The 16,772-nt window shown below is 38.1% G+C and overlaps 1 protein-coding gene across 2 annotated transcripts in view; it reads left to right on the top strand.

The window, feature by feature from the left end:
* Positions 1-1,498: 1,498 nt before the first annotated feature.
* entpd3 (ectonucleoside triphosphate diphosphohydrolase 3) overlaps positions 1,499-16,772 on the top strand; it is a 172,455-nt gene continuing 157,181 nt past the window's right edge. Inside the window, exons 1-6 of one of the 2 annotated variants that reach the window (XM_077526344.1) lie at positions 1,499-1,581; positions 4,642-4,748; positions 13,850-13,978; positions 14,107-14,244; positions 14,413-14,530; positions 14,623-14,782. In XM_077526344.1, the coding sequence (XP_077382470.1) occupies positions 13,970-13,978; positions 14,107-14,244; positions 14,413-14,530; positions 14,623-14,782 (425 nt within the window). In that variant the 5' untranslated portion in view covers positions 1,499-1,581; positions 4,642-4,748; positions 13,850-13,969. Of the gene's footprint in view, positions 1,582-4,641; positions 4,749-13,829; positions 13,979-14,106; positions 14,245-14,412; positions 14,531-14,622; positions 14,783-16,772 lie in introns of those variants that run through there. The other variant, XM_077526345.1, reaches the window with a different exon arrangement.

Genomic DNA, 16,772 nt, shown 5'->3' on the forward strand with positions numbered 1-16,772 from the left:
GTAAACGTTCCTTTGCTGCCTTGAACCGAGCAAACCGCCACTTAAATTCACAAGAAGAAGAAGAAGAAGAAGACGACGATGACAAAGAAGAAGAAGAAGAAGAAGAAGAAAAACAAGAAAAACAAGAAGAAGACGACAACGACGACGAAGACGACTTCTGGTCACGTGACTTATGTAGCGTCCCTGGCCCGAAGATGGACCGCGACGGACTTTTGGGCGGAAAGTCTCACTTCAAAAATATCACGACGGCTCGTTGGAGAAATCTACTGGTTTGCTCACTTTGTAAAGCTGAATTCAAATATCACCGAAGTTGTACATCGGAATGGAATTGGAGTACTGCCCACTACAATGGTGGTCAGAGAGAGAAGGAGCACACAGCAGGCTGGCATCCATTGCACGCAAGTACCTGTCAACTCATGCAACCACAGTACCCTGTGAGAGGTTGTTCTCGCTCTCAGGCCACATCATTCAAAAGAAGCGAGCTTCTTTGTCCCCTGATAATGTGAACAAACTGGTTTTCCTCAGTAATTGGCTAAGTATAAAGAAGGATTAAGCCAAATTTCTTTCCATGGAGAAAAAAAATATTCAAACGAAACTTTCAGCAATATATATATTTTTTTACATTGACTCAGGCACTTTTTTTTTTTTTTTGAGTGATAAAAAGAACACATTTGTTGTTATTCAGAATTTTATTACACTTATATTACCAGTGGAACATGCACGACATCGCCCTCTGCACTTTTAAATAGGTATGGGTTGTTTTTAAATCTACATTAGAGTAAAGAGTATTTAAAAAAAAAAAAAAGTGCCCGCAATATTGAGTCAAATTTGATGTTTTTGTTTAAAGTTTATATTTTACAGGAGAATAATCGTTTTCAAAAATTAAGGAAGGCGCTTAAAAAATAACTATTAAAAGTTTTTGACTCAAAATATTCTTTGTATGTGATGATTCTACATTAATTTAAACACTGTGCTTGGGTAAATATTTGTTCCAACATTTATATAAAAAAAAAAATGTATCAGTAAAAGTAAAACAAACAAACAAATTAATCGCAATTAATCGCGATTAACTATAACAAATTGTGCGATTAATTAGTTAATTTTTTTTAATCGTTTGACAGCCCTAATATATATATATACAGTGCTACCTCAGCTCACGAACATAATTGGTTCCCAGAAAGGGTTTGTAAGGCGAAAAGTTTGTCTTCCGAACATTTATTTCCCATAAGAAACCATTAAAATGAGATTAATCCGTTCCCAGGTCCCTATAAAACATAATTTTCTACTAAATAAGCCTTAAAACTACACAAAAATATACCTTATTTTATGTATAATAAATGTGCTATTGTATTGTAATTAAAGAAATAAACTGTACTGTATAAATAGTCATTTTATTTACCTTTGTGATGGTAGTTCTTAAGGATGGTAGCAATGGTAGACTTACTTCATTCGCGAGCGTTTCACCGCGTAGAGTGTTTATGGAACGGTTGCCGCTCATTCGCACTTTCGTGCTCACCGGAGCGGAGGAGGTGTGTCCCTTGGTGAACAAGGAAGTGGAGCACTTTAGCGAGTCAACAAAAAGTGAGCACCGCCAACTACTTTCACCTCTTTCCTGGGACTAAACTGCCGTGGCACTATTTTCTCCTATTTTGAGGTACGTGACAGCACTTTCGCTTTTTTTAGTGGCGCGAACTCCATTGACTTAAATGCAAACGCGCCGCCGTCCCTCGCCGTCCCTCGCTTTTGGTGAGAACGTAGCATTAGGCTTAACACTAGCCAGTGGTGGGGTCTTTTTCGGTCCCATAATAGCAAAAGTACACTCAATATGGTCCAAAATGTCTATCAAACAGAAACCGCGCCCGCACTAAAAGAAAGGGGGTGACGAACTGGGAAGCCGCGAGCGAGCGTCATCTTCTCTTGGCCGCCACCGTGGTGCTGTTCGACCGCGTGGTTTGGTTCGTCCGCCGAAAAGTAGTTCGTCAGCAGAGACTATATCCTCGCGAATTTAATGTTCGTGAGGCGAAAAGTTCGTGAGCTTAAGCGTTCGTCAGCCGAGGTATCACTGTATATATATATATATATATATATATATATATATATATATATATATATATATATATATATATGTGTGTATATATATATACATATATATATTAGGGCTGTCAAAGTTAAAGCGTTAATAGATTAATTAATCACAGAAAAATGTCGCATAAAACACGTATTAACGCATATTAATCGCACTATTTTTGTTTTTGGCCTGCACTTGGCCTTGAACGTTACCGCGGATGGTTACATTGAAGGCTGCGCAGGTCAGTGATTAGGTCAATGCACGGCATTTCCTACACCTGTTGTTACAAAATGAGCGGGGTGACTCCAGTTGGTGTGCTTTAAAAAACACCCCGACGGGACTTTAGATAAAACAAAAGTCATTTGTGTTTAATTAATTAATAATTGCTGAATTGCACCCAATTGATATGATGCTGTTACGTTTTGAGCAATACACGCATGCATGCAATTGCGTACATGCATTTAATCAATGTTTGCAAATGACATTCAGATAATAAAATGCATTAATGGCAAAATATTACAGTATTTTGTGTTTATTTTATATTACGCAAATACGCAAGTAATTTAGCTGATTAATCGTGATTAATCAAAATTAAAAAGTGTGATTAATCAGATTAAGAATTTTAACGTTTGACAGCACTAATATATATATATATATATATATATATATATATATATATATATATATATATATATATATATATATATATATATATATATATATATATATATATATATACATACATACATACATACATACATACATACATTTTCTTGACCGCTTATTCCTCACAAGGGTCGCGGGGGGTGCTGGCGCCTATCTCAGCTGGCTTTGGGCAGTAGGCAGGTTCACTTAAAAACGACCCTCTCTCTGTCATACACAACTGTATAATCTGTTAGGGCTGGGCGATTTTGCCCAAAAATAAAATCTCCATTTTTTTTTCCACAAAAAAAATCAATTTACGATTTTTTTCCTTTTTATTTTATTTATTTATTGATTTATTTTAAGAAAACAAGTAAAAATGACATAAGTCAAAGTAATATTTGCTTTTATTTTATCAAACAACAAATAAAAACTTCCCTTTCAAAATTAAAGTGCAAAATGTCTGGCTTAAATAAAATACTTCTAGAAACCAATCAAATACAATGAATTACATTTATAACATGCAACTTAGAACTTTTTTTTTTTTTTTTTTTTTTTTTTTTAGTAATTAAATGACAGAAAACTTAAAACAACTTTTGCTTCTATTGTAACATTAGTAAACATTTTCTTTTAAAAATTAAAGTGCAAAATGTCTGCATGAAATAAAATACTTGTGGAAACAAATGTAACAATACATATTGAATTACATTGCAGTGCAAACTTGTAACTTTTTGTTTTAGTAATTAAATGACAATAAACTCGAAACCTTAGCTTCTATTGAATCTAACACTTAACATAACTAATATTTCCTTTTCAAAATTAAAGTGGAAAATTTCTGCCTTACATAAAATACTTTTTGAAAGTAATAAAAATGCATTTAATAAAATATTTCATTCATAATGACTGTGGCTTAATTGATCATATGGATGTACAAAATCTACAATTGAAATGCTTTAAACAATTCACTAAGTCAATATTTATTAAAAAAAAAAAAAAAAAAAAAAAAAAAAAAGCGGGTTTGGGGAAACTTGAATTAATTAAAGCAGGGGTATCCAAACTTTTTCATTTGAGGGCCACATACAGAAAATCAGAAGGATGCAAGTGCCACATAATGTTATGAAGACAAATGTGTTTAGTCTTAAAAATTGTACAAATAATTTATTTGTGATTTTGCATATTTAGAAAAACGCTACAGTATATAAACCAATTTATTTGTAATATGGCAGTAGGGTTATTATAGTTTTGGAATTTTTCATTTTAGTTTTTACTGTTTTGAGTTTTGTTTTTTTAAATTTGGTTAGTTGTAATTAGTTTTCAGGGTGGTTCTGTTAGTTTTTTTTAATTAGTTTTAGTTCTTTAATAAATGCTTAGTTTTAGTTTTTTTAAATGTGTATTACTTGTGTGCAATATTTTTATTTTGTTTTATTGTAGTTAGTTTTGTAAACATAAAATGTAGTTTCAGTTTTATTTTTTTTTAAAAAGCATCTTCGTTTTTATTTTATTTTGTTAACGAAAGTGTTTTTATTTTATTTTAGTTTTTTCGTTAATTTTAGTTAACTAAAATAAACTTTAATAGCACCTGTGATTTTCGACACCCTCCCTTCTTACTTTGACCATCTCCAAACATTTTTGTTTTTATTTTATTTGAACTGAGTCAAATGCCATTTTTAGCATATGTCGAGGGCCACTAAAAAATGGACGGCGGGCCGCAAATGGCCGTAGTTTGGACACGCCTGAATTAAAGTTTAAATCGTCCACAACAAACAATTCGAATTAATTAAAAAAAATCTATATATCGCCCAGGCCTACAATCTGTCATTTCCTTCTCATTGTTGTTGGTTATGGCGCAATAGTAGTGCCGGGAGTGCTGAAAAATATGCTCCTCCCTCCCCTCACACTGTTCCGTTGGGGTACGCCACTCCCGTTCTGAGTGGACTAGTAAAGCTGCAGACCACCACTCCCACTCACAGCGGAGCCATCTGCATTGCAACTGTTTCTGACTGTACTCCTTCCTCATCAGGGTCCTCAACTCTTCAAGGTAAGAAACATCTCTAGTCTTCTTCACATATAAGATGAGAGGAAGACAATATTTATTTTGAGGACTAGTTCCTACAAGTAGAGGCATCAGCATGTGCAAATATGTATTGTTTGCCGGGAAACACCTTGTGGTTGTTCCACCAGGGCCAGGGAAGTTGTCAGTGTTCCAACCCCAAGTGCAAACTTTTCTGTGCAAATTAGACTTGATATTTCGAGTATCTTTCCAACACCCCAAATTTGCTTGGGTAATACATAAAGATGCTGACATAGAGCCAATATTTTGATTGAGACATAATTCATAATGTCTGGAGACTAATTAATATTATTGAACTGATGTTATATTGAAAACATTTTGACCGCTCGCTGTCATTTACTTTGTGTTGATTATTTTTTGTTGTTGTTGATTAGGGGCAGATAACAAGTTTTACTTCTTTCTGTCCCCTTTCATTTGTCTTTTTTTAAAGGAATGAAATAGAAAAATTGAACTGATGTAATAGTTGAATTTATCAATCATCTAACAATGCATACTTTAGTACAAAGGAAACACACACAACTCCATTCCAGATTTTAAACTACCCAAATGGTAGGCTCTACTTTCTAGTTAGACGCTAGTGAAATGAGCAGGAGAGGCAGTAATGTTACTCAAGAATTGTCTGGTTCTACAAAACAATAACTTTAAAGATAGGAACATTGAAGCACAGACTGCCGGTAAAGTCATGAATCAATGAGCTCATGTTTCTACATGTTTTTTAAGGATTCCTCCCTCCACCCCCCCTTCTTGAGAAACACATCTCACTCATATCCTATTAAGCATAACCAGTAGGGGTGTGCCAAAAAATCATGTTGAGATTCTCATTTATTAATCGAATCGAAATTAATATCCAAAAAATGATTTTATTTAAATTAGAAATGAAGAAGAAGGGGAAAAGGCAGTTGTAGCCCACATGCTGTTTTTGTGGAAAAAGGCACTTACAATACAAAATTAATAAATGTTTAAACAACAACAACAACAAAAAGACACTTTAATGTCTCTATTTGTCATTTTGTCTTGCAAAGCAGACTGGAATAGATCATGACAATGTGCATATCTATAAATTGAAGCAGAAATCATTTGTCAATCAAATCATTTTGAATCGAAAATCGTTTGAATCCAGAATCGAAAATCGTAATCGAATCGAATCGTGAGACAGTCAAAGATTCCCAGCCCTAATAACCACATTTACGTATTCATACAGTGAAATGTTCTCACACTTCCAATGCCTGTGCAAACTATAACAAACACTCAACACGAGCAGTAGGAAAAACAAATCAGCATTTACAAAGATAATATTTTATTTCAAGTTATTTTAATTCTTACTTTAAACTGTACTGTATCATGATAACGGATATGATAAATATAGGCAATATTTTTAACATTTTTAACTTTCTTTTTTTTAATTTTTTTATTTAACAACATTATATGGCTAAAATATAAGAAAAGGAAGTGTGTAAAGTGTACCAGTGAGACTTCTTGTGTTTGTAAAAGCAGCATTTTTGAAACAGATCTTCATACTTGCCAACTTTTGGTGAAAAAATAGGGAGATTTTTGTTCCTTGGTGTCTCGATCGGCCCACTTGCCATTGGGGGTTGGATGGGTTGTTCACCCAAAATCCAGCCATTACTATTAGCAATTAGTTGCCGTGAGAAGGGAGGCGCTGCAACAAGCTCTGATTGATATTTATCGATTGAAGCAAATGGCCACTGTCCGGAAAATGGACTGGGCCTTTGGGGAAACTCAAGAAATTTTCGATGGCCAGTCCTCCCCAAGTGTCAAGTGTCTGGTCATCTCTTTCATTATCCATCTATGCTATGTATGAACCAGTACAGCACTACGGGTTGCAGTCCCCTCTAGGGCTGCCGCTAGTGAATATTTAGGTATTCAAATATCCTACTTCTAATGCATAATCGGGTATTAGGATCAAAATAAAATGTTTCAGCTTGTTGAAAGAACAAGTATGGCAGCCGTGGCTGGCTGGCTCCTCTACCCCTGGTAGAGCCAGTCATCCAGTAACCGGAAGGTCCGTTGTTCAATTCCCTCTCTCGCCAAGTCATGTTCGACAAGACACTTCACACACATTGCCTCCAGTGACACTCACACTGGTGTTCGAATAGTGCGAATGCTTGGTGGTGCTCGGAAGGGCTAGAGTCGCACGCCGGCAGCCACACTTGCATCAGTCTGCCCCAGGGCAGCTGTGGCTACATATGTAATTTAAATCTAAAAGTCGAGTCTCTTATCGATTAATCAATTATTCAATAATTCAACATATGAAAAATCCAATTTGGTCAAAATATGAACTTAATTCATTCTCTGTTTACTAAGCCTGACATATTCACTTGTCTCATTCAATATAAATATATATATATATATATATATATATATATATATATATATATATATATATATATATATATATATATATATATATATATATATATATCAAATGTAAAAAACAGCCATTTAAAAGACTGATAGTTACTAATTTGGTCTGCAACATGTTAGAACATTACAGATCGCTGTATTTACAAAATAAAAGCAGATTTTACAACACATTTTGATCACTTTAAATTAAACAAGTAATTCAAACCATTAATTGAGTAACAAACTAATTGGAAATTAATTTGACAATTAACTAATCGTTGAGTAATTAATCGTTGCACCGCTACACACACACACATATATATATATATATATATATATATATATACATATATATATATATATATATATATATATATATATATATATGTGAAAGTAGTTGGTGGTGCTCACTTTTTGATGACTCGCTAAAGTGCTCCACTTCCTTGTTCACCAAGGGACACGCCTCCTCACACACATACATACACACACACATATATATATATATATATATATATATATGTATATATATATATATATATATATGTATATATATGTATATGTATATATATATATATATATATATATATATATATATATATATATATATATATATATATATATATATATATATATATATGTGTGTGTGTGTGTGTGTGTGTGTGTATATGTATATATGTGTATATATAGATGTATGCATGTACCGGGAGTACATGCTCCAAAAAAATCCCAAACTTGACATGTATGTTTATAGTCAAGGCCTGAAGCTATCTCTATGACAACATTCAGTTATATATATGCACTTACGGTATTTTTACAAAAAAATGTAAACTCATTCTAAGTGTTATAACTAAGTCATTTCTGAATATTCTTTTACTTTCCACCACTCAAAATGTTCACTGGCATCAGACCTAACCAAACATACATATTTTTGTTATTTAGTTTCATTGATATTTGATAGCCTCTATGGACATTAAAAGCAATATCGTGAATGAAGGATATGCTTAATAACTCCCAGGTACATGCTCCAAAAAATCCCATGCTTGAAATGTATATTTATAGTCAGTTAATTCAGTTATAAATACAGCGCCACCTAGTCCTCGAGACAAAAAAAAAAAAAAAGCCTCACTTACGGTATTTTTACAAAAATTGTAAACTCATTGTGTGATAACTAAGTCATTTTTTTTTTTTATGAATATTCTTTTACTTTCCACCACTCAATATGTTCACTGGCATCAGACCGATCCAAACATATGTACTTTTTTATTTAGTTTCATTTTTTTTTTAATCGCCTCTATGGACTATAAAAGCAACATTGTGCAATGAGTACGAGCGATGTGTATATGTACTTTTGCCCAAAAAAAAAAGGCAACTCATTGCCTAAAAATAAAAAAAAGACGCTGATTTTTGCAGATCTTAACAATCACCAAAAACCATTGATCTTGACACACTCATCACACCTGGCAAAAAAAAATAAAAATCCACGGTAATGATTTATCATGCCATTTTCAAAGAAATTCTGCTTCCAATGTGCCAGTACCCCAACGTGCAAGTACCCCAACGTGGCCCGGGCTGCGAGTGCCCTTTATAGCTGCTCGCAGCTCTCGTTTGGGCCCGAGCAGCGACCCCTGGAGGTCCCTCTTGTTTTTGTAATTCTTCTTCTTCTTCTTCTTCGTAAACGTATCGCATTTTTGAGGGCCTAAACATTTACGAAAACTCACCAAACTTTGCAATCTCTTCGGACCCAGCGAAAAATTTGATATTATGAAGTTGTCATAACAACGCAACTCTATTGCGCCACCTATCGTAGAAAAATAAAAAACAATCCCGGCCTGTTTGAGCTAGAGCTACGAAAATTGTCAGGCACGTGTAGCACCCCGAGACGCACAAAAAAGTCAGTGGAAGCCATTTCCTAAAATGTACAGGAAGTGAGCTATGAATTTTTGAATGTCCAATTTTGGCCCATTTTGGCACATTCACTGTGGTCATGCTTTTTCCCCCTTTGCAAACATTTTTCATCCAATTGACTTCAAACTTGCCATGTATCATAGTCCTCTCTTTTTAAAGTCTATGGGCGGGGCTTCCGTAGGTGGTGGCAAACCCTTCTGTTCGCTCATGCAGACTCAAAAAAAAAAAAAAAAAAAATTATTAAAGGGATTAATAATTTGGCATTAAATTTGGTCAGTCTGGCAAATCAGTTTTCCCACACAAACCGTTTAACACACATCGTAATTAATGCATCATAAACTAACTTGTGAGGTAATTTCTACTTGTCTAATCTGACTGAACTGAAAGATATTGATTACCTTTCATTCCTTATGGAGTACAAATGAAATAGGACGTTCATACACACAAAGACATAACATGAATCATTCGTAGTTCAGTTATCTGTCAAGAATTATCATGTTATAAATGTGTAAAATGTGGTTACTTGTATGAATTGTCACTAAGGATAGTTCCAAGTTTCACCACTTGACGGTGCTGTTGCTCCATCTAGACGTTCCAGGAGTGCCCCCTGGAGGGGCGACACCAGAGAGTCCCCCCTGGTTGATAAGAAAGGTCATAAACATTCCTTTGATCAGTCGTTTGTATATTCTAATTCATTGACGTTGTTTTCTCGGGCCCCGCGAAGTCGGGCTTGAATAAACTCCTTCGGCAGACGCATAAATTCCTTTGTCACCTGGACAGCGGCTTCAAAAGAGCTTCGTTGGTGGTTGAGTGACCACCTGCAGAGCTAACCAAACTTAGATCCTGTCTGGGCTGTGGAATGTTTATGCAACTGCAGAGAGTTTGTTTTAGAAGAAGCAAACCAACAAAAAAAATATTAGAGGGTGGACTGGGTCATAGGCCATAGTTGTTACAGCTACTTAGCTGTGTAATTTGGTTTGCAGTGTTTTTTTTTTCTTCCCTTCTTTCTTCCCTTTCTCTTTTCCTATTTCCACTATAATTTGACTGACGTCGTGTTGTGCTGAATTACCGACTTGTGGTCAAATATGGACAAATATGGTCATTTAATAATTTATTAGTAATTTATTAGGGCCCGAGCAGCGACCGCTGCGAGGTCCCTATTGTTTTTGTAAAAATTCTTCTTCTTCTTCGTCTTCTTCTTCTTCTTCTTCTTCTTCTTCTTCTTCTTCTTCTTCTTCTTCTTCTTTATTCTCCCCAAACGATCGCATTTTTGAGGACCTAAACATTTACGAAAACTCACAGAAATTTGCACACTCTTCGGGCCCGGCAAAAAATTTGATATTCTGATGTTGTCATAACAACAAGACTCTATAGCGCCCCCTAGCAAAAAAAATTTAAAACCAATCCCGGCACGTTTGACCTCGAGCTACGAAAATTGGAAGGCACTTGTAGCACCCCGGGACGCACAAAAAGTCCATTGGGACCATGTAGCAAAAATGTACAGGGAGTGAGTTATGAATTTTTGAATGTCCAATTTTGGCCCATTTTTGCACATTCACTGTGGTCATACTTTTCCCCCCTTTGCAAACAGTTTTAATCCGATTGACTTCAAACTTGGCATGTATCATCTCAAGACCTGAGACAACAACTGGGCAAAATATCTTGACTTTTCGGAATGCTATATGACGGGGGCGGGGCATCAAATATTGCCTTTAAAATTTCATTTGTCCAGAAAGACAGAATGCTTAATAACTCCCATGTGCAAGCTCCAAAAAATCTCAAACTACTCATGCAACTTAATAGTCACGACCTGAAAACATCTATATGATAAAATTCTGTTATATATATATAGCGCCACCTAGTGGTGACAATGAATGTCATACTTTACGTTTTTAGCTACTGTGCCAAGCTTGTTGAAGGGATCCAATTAAAAATTGGTCAGAAAAGTCTTAACATGTTGATCATGCCCCACACCGAATACTGTAACTTTTCGCCAAAGGGCGTGGCCGTTACGGTGCCGCAAAGTCTGAAGATTTTTCGTGACAATAAAAGCTGCATTAACTTGACCCAGATTATCCTATCTTCTCAAAATTTCACACAATTGATGACAGTCCAGCCCTTAACTCATCTACAAACTTATATTTCATCTTACTGATAGCGCCACCTACTTGCGATTTTTTTTCTTACGATTTTTCTTCAACGTTTTTTCCAACCACGTTAACTGGACCTACCTCATATTTGCTCAGATGAGGGTTTCCGCCTTCATGATGTCACAACATGAAGTTAGTGAGTTTTCGTGAATCGTTGTGGGCGTGGCTAAGCACTGTTCGCCAAGAAAACAACGCCACTTTTGAGGATCTAAACTGGCACAGAAACACATGAAACTTGGCACACACATCTGGCCTGGTAAAATGAGCAATATTTTATTGTTGATTGTGCTATTTTTCCAAAAATGACTCAATAGCGCCCCCTAGAAATTTTTAACGAAGCAGCCCTGCTTGTACGTTTAAGCAAGATCTGTGAATATTTTTGGGTGTATGAGGGAGCCCAAGACCTACAAAAAAAGTCTCTTGGACCTATATGCTAAAATGAACAGGAAGTGAGCTACGGATTTTTGAATGTCCCATTTTTTACGATTTTAGCACATTTACAGGGGGCATACTTTTGCCCACTTCTCCTACACGTTTCATCCGACTGACTTCAGACTTGACCTGGACCTGGACCTCAAGACCTGAGCCAACGACAGGCGGAAAAATCCTGACTTTTCGAAATACTATATGATGAGGGCGGGGCATCAAAATTTGTATTCCGCAATGAAAAAGGATATGGTTAATAACTCCGGTTAACGGTACATGCTCCAAAAAATCCCAAACTTGACATGTATGTTTATAGTCAAGACCTGAAGCTATCTCTTTGACACCATTCAGTTATATATGCAGCGCCACCTAGTCCTTGAGGCATGAAAAAAAAAAACACCCCACTTACGGTATTTTTACAAAAATTGTAAACTCATTGTAAGTGTGATAACTAAGTCATTTATGAATATTCTTTTACTTTCCACCACTCAAAATTTTCACTGGCATCAGACCGATCCAAACATACGTACTTTTTTATTTTGTTTTATTTATTTTTTATCGCCTCTATGGACAATAACAGCAACATTGTGCAATGAGTACGAGCGATGATTTTTGTAGATCTTAACATTCACCAAAACCCATTGAGCTTGACACACTCATCACACCTGTCAAAAGAAAAATCCACATGTAAAGGTTTATTATGCTATTTTCAAAGAAACTCTGATCCCAATGTGCAAGTACCCAAACGTGCAAGTACCCCAACTGGCCCGGGCTGTGAGGGCCCTTTATTTTTTATTATTATATTATATTATATTATTATTTTTTATTATTATTTTTTTAGTTGTTATTGTTTTTTTCCCCAAACACAATTTATGGCTTTGGACTTAGAGGCTAAATGCTATTGCTTGCAAAGTAATGACTTGTGTTTTACTGTGATCATTAAGTGGACTCACTAGCATTAATTAGCACCATAGATATAAATGTATATGTATGCATCGGCAGCCAGTCTTCACTTTGCTCTAATTCTGTCTCCAAGTCCAGGCTTATATGCTTATATGCTTATATAGTTTAGCATTGGCATGCAAAATCTGAAATAATACATTTAAGTTGGACAAACATTCAAAACACATTTTATAAACTTCGTATTTCCAGCAAATCGATATGCCAACCAGTAGCTTTCAAGCTAAAACAATAACTGTCTCGATTGAGTGCTGTCATCCTCTGCATTCTACAGTGTAATTTCTATATACAGCAGTAGTGTTGATACAGTTGCATTAACCCTTATTCCATGTTCAAACAATATAGTATAGAGAACTAATTAATAGTACTCTCTTTAAGTACATGCATTACAGTTGACCAGTAAGGACTTCGACTACTTTGTTGTGGTGTAACCATGCTCTGATGTAAACGTGCTGCATACAAATGGAAGTTAACGACCAAGTCGAGAGTATTTGCAAAGACGAAAAAGAGACCAGGACAATGGCCAGATTTCTGCGATAAATGACGCTATATATTAATCAATACAGGCTGCTTGAAAGTAGTTGGCTTGTTTTTAAGCGGCCTCAGGTTAGCGGTTAGCACTTGTCCTTTCTCCCCTTTCTCTCCACCACAACACTCCGCTCTCCTTCTTTGCTAGGAAATCACATCCTTCTCAAGGAAAGAGACCACCACTGCCATCAAAGAGGGCACAGTTAGTCACTACAGTGCTTCACTGGCTCAGTACTCAGTAGGAAGTTGCCCAAGACTCTCATCCACCCATTCATAAAAAACAAAAAAACAAAACAAAAAACAGATTTGACGAGACTTCTCGTCTGCGGGTGACAACTTTTGGGTGTCACGTGACAAGACTTCTCGTCTGCGGGTTGTAAAGAGTTAATATTGAAGCTGACAGAAATCCAAAGTAAATGTTCTCTGCCCTCAATGTAATTCCTGGTAAACATGACATCAAGGTCTTCTTCAGTCAATAAATACTATTAAGGATGACAGCTAAATGATCCCTTTTAGAGTAAATACCTGAACTATAATTGATCATGGGTGGATGACTGGTTAGCACGTCCGCCTCCCAGTTCTGAGGACTTGGTTCGAATCCAGGCTCCGACCTTCCTGGTTGGAGTTTGCGTGTTGTCCCCATGCCTGTGTGGGTCTTCTCCGGGCACTCTGGTCTCCTCCCACATTCCAAAGACATGCATGGCAGGTTAATTGGGCCCTCCGAATTGTCCCTAGGTGTGCTTCTGCGTGTGGATGGTTGTTCGTTTCTGTGTGCCCCGCGATTGTCTGGCAACCAGTCCAGGGTGTACCCCGCCTACTGCCCAAAGCCAGCTGAGATAGTCTCCAGCACCCCCCATGACCCTTGTGAGTAAGGGTTAAGGAAATGGATGATGGATGGATATAATTGATCATCATTTTCCCAGTATGTCGTCATCTTCATTACTTTGGAAGGTTTTAAGTGAGAATCACACATTTCTATTTTTTGCTAACAGGAAATGGCTTCAAAGCGAAAAGTGGGTTACAAATGTCGCATAGCCACTGTTCTCTTCCTCCTCCTGGCAAGCATCGCTGGGCTCATTGCTGTTGCCGTCATCCAGGACAACTGGCGGTCCAAAGAATATACTTTAGAGGTAAGCATTGACAAACTAGCACATATCGCTAGCCACCATCGCTAACACAGATGGTGTTGTTCAGCCTCTTTCACGAAGACGTCAACCAGCAAGCAGCTACTTAACTTGTAATAAATTATTTTAAACAGAGGAGCTGAGAAATGTAACTCATCATTTCTGTTACTGCAGTACGGCATAGTGGTTGACTCAGGATCATCTCGGTCCAATATCTATTTGTATGAGTGGCCAGGGGAGAAGGAGAATGAGACAGGAGTGGTAATGGAGAAGTTGAACTGTAACGTTCCTGGTGAGTCCAAACTTGTGTTGCAAGAGAAGTAATAGATAACTTCTTTTTTTTTTTTGCAAGACCATGAAACTCATATTTCCTTGTGCTTGTAGGTGTACCAATCTCTGAATTGAAAATTGATTCGAAGAAAGATGAACAGACATGGGAAGGCTTCAAAAATTGCATGAAAAACATCGCTGCAGCCATTCCTGCTAAGAAGCACAAAACAACCCCTCTCTTCTTGGGAGCTACTGCTGGAATGAGACTCTTACAGTAAGTAAGCAAGTGAGAATTTTACAGTACCTTTGCTGCATTCTCTCAACAGTTTTAGAGGGCCACAGGCACAGATTTAGAGGGTAGAGGCAGCAAAAGCATGTGCAAGGTGGGTTGGAAGGATTTTCGGTCCATTACCTGCACCTTTTCCTCTATTTGGTCAGTGTTTTTTTTTTTTTTTTAATTCTTTTTGTTTGTGGTATGTCCGAGCTGCCCCTGAACTCATATGATATGCACACAAAAGCTGTTACACACATAACTCTCGTTTCGACATACAGTACACAATGATGCTCGCCTCCCTCTGGAGACTGGCCTGGAGGTGGGGCTCGGAGGTCAGTGCTTGGTGGCTGGACCTGCACTGATGAGGCCCAGTCGGGCCCAAAAGGACATTGTGGGATCCCCCTTCTAGCGGACTTACCACCTGTGAGAGGGGCCTTAGATCAGGTGCGATGGGACCTTGGCGGCGACTAAAGTCAGGGAGCTTGGCCGTCCGATCCCCAGCTGGAGAAGCGAGGGACATGGAATGTCACCTCTCTGGATGGAAGGAGCCTGAGTTGGTGTGCGAGGTCGAGAAGTTGACACATAGCCTGGATTTTTTCTACAAGCTTTTCAGAGGTGTTGTACTCTCACTCTGGAGTTGCTCATGGAGAGAGAGGCACAGTGCAGGTATGGGCATATTTGTTGCCCCTGGCTCGATGACGAGAGGTTAGCCTCCCTCCACCTTCGGGTTGGGGAGATGGGTCCTAATTGCTGTTTGGTGCATAAGCAGTACCCACCCTTTTTGGAATCCTTTGAGGAGGTGCTGGGGCTTATCTAGCTGGGGTGCGTCAGCGCTCACATCAACAATGACAGTGAAACCTGGAAGGGCGTGATTGGGAAGCACGGTCCTTCCTATCAAAACCCGAGCGATGTTCTGTTACTGGACTTCTGTGCTTGTCACAGATTGTCCATAACGAACCACCATGTTCAAACATGCGGGTGTCCGTATGTGCACTTGGCATCACCGACTACAGCTTGATGATCGATTCTGTGGTTGTGTCATCAGATTTGCAGCCATATGTCTTGGAAACTGAGGTAAAGAGAGTAGTAAAGCTGTCAACGAATCACCACCTGGTGGTGCCTTGGCTCCATTGGTAGGGGAAGATGCCAGTCCAACATGGCAGACCCAATCGTATTGTGAGTGTTTACTGGGAACGTCTGCCAGGGTCCCTTGTCAGAAGGAGTTTCAACTCCCTGCTACGGCAAAGATTCACCTATGTCCCAGGGGAGGTGGGAGACATTGACTCTGAGTGGACCATGTTCAACGCCTCCATTGTCGGGGCAGCCGACTGGCGTTGTGGCCATAAGGTGGTTGGTGCCTGTCGTAGCAACCCGAGCGGTAATTGATGCCATCAAGCTGAAGAAGGAGTCATATTGGGCCTTTTTCGCCTGTACAACTCCTGATGCAGCTGTTGGGTACCGGCTGGACAAGTGGAATGCAGCTTCAGCGGTCACGAAGGTAAAAACCCGAGCGGAGGGAGGAGTTCACTAAGGCAATGGAAACGACTCAGGAAGGGGAAGCAGTGCACCAGTAAAAAATTAACTGTGTACAGTGGAGATGGGTGCTACTGACCTCAACTTGGGACATTGTGAGTCAGTTGGGGGACTACTTCGAAGACCTCCTCAATTGCACTGCTACGCCATTCTTTCAGGAAGCAGAGTCTGAGGTGACCCTCTCAGGTGGAAGTGACTAAGGTGGCAAGAGCCCAGGGGCGAATGAAACCCGCCTGGAATGCCTCAAGTCTCTGAATGTTGTGGGGCTGTCCTGGTCAACACGACTCTACAACATTACATTAACTGGGGACTGTGCCTCTGGATTGGCAGACTGGGGTGGTGTGTTCCAACAATACGGTTATCACAGCTCCTCAGCCTCCTTGGTAAGGTCTATTCACGGGTGCTGGAACTTAGGGTCCAACGGGAAATTAAATCTGAAATTCAGGAGGAGTAGTGT

This window comes from Festucalex cinctus, chromosome 7, assembly GCF_051991245.1.
Source record: "Festucalex cinctus isolate MCC-2025b chromosome 7, RoL_Fcin_1.0, whole genome shotgun sequence".
Classification (NCBI taxonomy): Eukaryota; Metazoa; Chordata; class Actinopteri; order Syngnathiformes; family Syngnathidae; genus Festucalex; species Festucalex cinctus.